We start from the raw sequence: 4,192 nt of genomic DNA on the forward strand, positions 1-4,192 counted from the left end.
TATACATGGTCTTGTTGATGTTCCTCTTGGTGGTCGAAAATTTACAAGGATTAGCAAAGATGGTCGTAAGATGAGTAAACTTGATAGGTTTCTTGTGTCGAGCAATTTTCTTACTTTATGGTCGGGTATTAATGTTGTTGCTTTGGATAGCGGTTTTTCGGATCATTGTCCAATTGCCTTGTCGGATGGTTGTGTTAACTTTGGTCATAAACCGTTTAAGGTTTTTGATGAATGGTTCCAAGTGGAGGGCGTGGATAAAATTATTGAGCAATCGTGGGTTGGTGACTTGGGTGGTAATAGAAAAGATTGCGTTTTTCGCAATAAATTAAAAAGATTAAAAGGTTCTTTGAAGGATTGGAGTAAAAGTTTGTTTGGTAACTTAGATGCCGAAATTAATGAGGCAAAGAAGGTTGCGATGGATCTCGAAATTAAAGCCGAGACTTGCGTTCTATCCGAAGCTGAATATGATCGTTGGTTAGTGTCGAGAAAAAATTGGATCGATAAAGAGAAAGTAAAAACCGGTATGTTGAGACAAAAGGCACAGGTTAAATGGGCAATTGATGGGGACGAAAACTCGAAGTACTTCCACAATTCTTTGAAACGTAATTACAACAAGAATAATATTCGGGGTAAAAATGTTAATGGTACTTGGTACGAGGATCCGGATACTATTAAAGAGACCGCGTTTAACCATTTTAAAAGTATTTTCGAGGAAAAACATGGTTCGAGACCAAGTTTAGAGGATTTGCAATATACTTCGATTTCCGTGGAAGAGGCCGATTTTCTTGAAAAACCATTCTCGGAATCGGAAATTTTGGAAGCGGTTAAAAATTGTGGTAGTTCGAAAGCCCCCGGCCCGGATGGTTTTAATTTGGGTTTCTTTAAAAAAAAAATTGGAACATTATAAAAGGGGATTTAATTGAAGCGGTAAATTGGTTTTGGGCGAATGGGGAATTTTCTAAAGGTTGTAATGCGTCGTTGGTTTCGCTTATTCCGAAGAAAGCGGATCCGTTAGGTTTTGGTGATTATCGCCCCATTAGTCTCATTGAGTTACTACAAGATTATTGCGAAAATGCTTTCTTTACATTTACGAAAAGTGGTTCCTAGGCTTATCGGTTCGGAACAAAGTGCTTTTCTAGGTGATAGGTATATTCTTGATGGAGTTCTAATTGCAAACGAGGTTGTGGATGAGCTTAAAAGAAACAAAAGGCATGGTATTATTTTCAAGGTAGATTTCGAGAAGGCTTTCGATTCACTTAATTGGAATTATTTATTGGAGGTTATGAAATGTATGGGGTTTGGGTCCAAGTGGTGGAAATGGATTGGGTCGTGCCTTAATTCGGCTTCTATTTTGATTCTTATCAATGGCTCACCTACTCCGGAATTTAAGTTAAGTCCTGGTGTCAGACAAGGTGATCCTCTCTCCCCTTTTTTATTCATTATCGAGACGGAGGGTCTTAATATTTTAACAAAGGTAGCGGTGGATAAGGGAATGTATAAAGGTGTTGAATTCGGGGCCGATAAAGTGCTCATCTCGCATCTCTAATATGCGGATGACACTATCTTTTTCGTTGAATGGAGTCGTAGCAATGCGCGTAACCTTATGTATTTGTTGGAATGTTTTGAACGGGCTTCGGGGCTAAAAGTGAACTATAAAAAGAGCGTGTTATATGGAGTTGGGGTATGTAAATCCGAACTGGAAGATCTTGCGAGGTGGTATTCTTGTCAATCGGGCACCCTCTCGTTTATGTATTTGGGGTTACCGGTGGGAAGTAAAATGAAGAAGTTGAATGATTGGTCCTCGGTTATTGAAAAATTTGAGAAAAAATTGACGAATTGGAGAGTTAGAATGATTTCTTTCAGTGGTCGACTTACTCTTGTTAAATCGGTTCTTTCGAGTCTACCTCTATACTTCTTCTCGCTTTTTCGTACTCCGCTTTGTGTGCTAAAAAAACTTGAGAGTGTGAGACGCAACTTTTATTGGGGCGGGTCGGGTTATAATAATAAACTTCCGTGGGTTAAATGGGAAAAAATCCTTCTTCCTCACGAAGAAGGAGGTTTAAATATTAAATCTCTAAAAAGCAAAAAATTTATCTCTTCTTTGTAAGTGGTGGTGAAGGTTTAAAACCGAAACCACACTTTGTGGGCTCGTGTAATTAGAAGTCTTTATGGTGCTAACGGTGGGCTAGTGTTGGGGGATGGGCTTGCTCGTCTTCCTCCTTCTAGTCTTTGGTATAACGTTTATATTGCAGGAAAAAATGTATATGATTTGGGAATTGCATTCACCAACTCCTTTTCACGGGTCATCGGTAATGGGGCGGATACACATTTTTGGGAAGATCTTTGGGTTGGGGAAACAAGGCTAAAAGACAGGTTTAAACGACTTTTTCGGCTAGAATCTCATCCGAATGTATCGGTACAAGATAGATGGGAACAAGGTGCGGATCAAGGCTACTGGAAATGGTGTTGGTCAAGGTTTCCGTATGGAAGAACTGCTTCTGAATTTGCGTCGATGTCAGAATTGCTTCAAGGTGCTGCGGTGGTCGAGAACAAACCAGATTCGTGGTGTTGAAAGTTGGATGGAAACAGGGTAATTTTTGGTTAAAAAGCTTGTGGAGCTATTAGATGGCGTTTTGCTTGCTTCAAGTATTGATAATGTGGAAGCTCTTAGAAATCGTCTCGTTCCAAAAAAGATTGAGGTGTTCATTTGGCGGGCTAGAAAAGGCCGGATTCCGGTAACAATTGAATTGGACAAACGTGGTATCGATCTACAAAGTACTCGATGCCCTATGTGTGATGACGACTTGGAATTGGTTGAGCATATCTTGTTCTCTTGTACTTTCGCAAAAGATATTTGGGGTAAAGTTCTCAATTGGTGGGGTTATTCGTCGTCTAACTTTATTTTTAGTGACATGTTCGATGGTACTTTCGGTTCTTTTGCTTCGGATGATAAGAAAGGAATTTGGCAAGCCCTTTGTTGGTGTGTTTGTTATTCTCTATAGAAATCTCGAAATTCAAAGGTGTTTAACAACAAGGTGGTTACGGCTCCGGTGCTCTTTAGCGAAATTCAAGTGGCTTCCTTTGAGTGGATCTCGCGAAGGCTTAAAAAATACAAATTAGATTGGCATATATGGTTTAATTATCCTTTATCGGGTTAGTTTGTATGTTGCGATCTTAGCAACCTTCGTGCTTTCGTGTATGTATTTTTAGTTGCTTCGTGCGACCCTTTGTAAGTTTCTTTCGGTGATTAATATATTTTACTTGCTTTTCAAAAAAAAAAAATTGTTATTTTTCAGCGGTTGGTGGTCTGCCTCCTTTAGGGGAGGTCAAGAGTTCGACCCCTGTTGGCTACATATTAACCCACAATTTCATCCCTACCATGAAGTACCACTCATGACACCTTTTCCACATAGCGTTGGGGGTAAAATGAGAGGGTTTTACCGTCCATGCCTCGTATGGGATTGGTGCGGGTTTCCCCTGGGCACGCAGTTGGGGGCCGGGTATAGCAACTGCGAGAGATAATCACGTGGGTGGTTAAGCCCCTCCCGGTGATTCACTAATGTTGTGGATTGTTCTTTCAATTAAAATCGATTAAAAGTCTGATAAATTATAACTCAATCATCCAAAATTGACTAACTCACATGAATCTCATTCAAACAATTAAATCAGAAGGGATTAACCTATTGTGATTTTATCTAGGTCAAATTTACATAAAAACCTAAATTACTACGATCTCTCGAAGCAATTACACGACTGTTCTATCTAGTTACCAATTAATCACCATTCACACTCACATGTAAATGTCTAGATCTCCTAAGAGTTGAAGCATAATCTGTTTATCACTGATGAACTCACGTAAACTATGTGACAAATTATGTAATTAAAGTAAAATAATCGATTTACACAACAACAGATCTTTTGGTTAAACACAATAATTATTAAATCACCAATATAAAGATATTAAGATTTGGTCCGGATTAAAATTACTTAAAATCCTAACTACAAAGATCACTCAATGTAATTACACGATTATGATGCCAAACTACCATTCAATTACCGCATAAACATTCTACTCAATCACTTGAAATCAAATACCTACACGTCTAGATCACTAAAGTGTTGAACTATACATTATCTAACACTATTTATCTCACAATAACTAGTTAATAACATGTATAATCAAATTAAAGTA

The 4,192-nt window shown here is 38.5% G+C and overlaps 1 protein-coding gene across 1 annotated transcript; it reads left to right on the top strand.

Moving 5' to 3' along the window:
- Positions 1-1,072: 1,072 nt before the first annotated feature.
- Positions 1,073-1,546, top strand: LOC139899922 (secreted RxLR effector protein 78-like). The gene has a single exon (XM_071882747.1). It carries the CDS (start codon positions 1,073-1,075, stop codon positions 1,544-1,546), a length of 474 nt encoding a protein of 157 aa, XP_071738848.1.
- Positions 1,547-4,192: the final 2,646 nt, after the last annotated feature.

Source organism: Rutidosis leptorrhynchoides, chromosome 3 (genome assembly GCF_046630445.1).
Source record: "Rutidosis leptorrhynchoides isolate AG116_Rl617_1_P2 chromosome 3, CSIRO_AGI_Rlap_v1, whole genome shotgun sequence".
Classification (NCBI taxonomy): Eukaryota; Viridiplantae; Streptophyta; class Magnoliopsida; order Asterales; family Asteraceae; genus Rutidosis; species Rutidosis leptorrhynchoides.

Bases quoted from the DNA above. Each gene is read 5' to 3' on its own strand.
- LOC139899922 (XM_071882747.1), top strand. From the start codon at position 1,073: ATGCTTTCTTTACATTTACGAAAAGTGGTTCCTAGGCTTATCGGTTCG.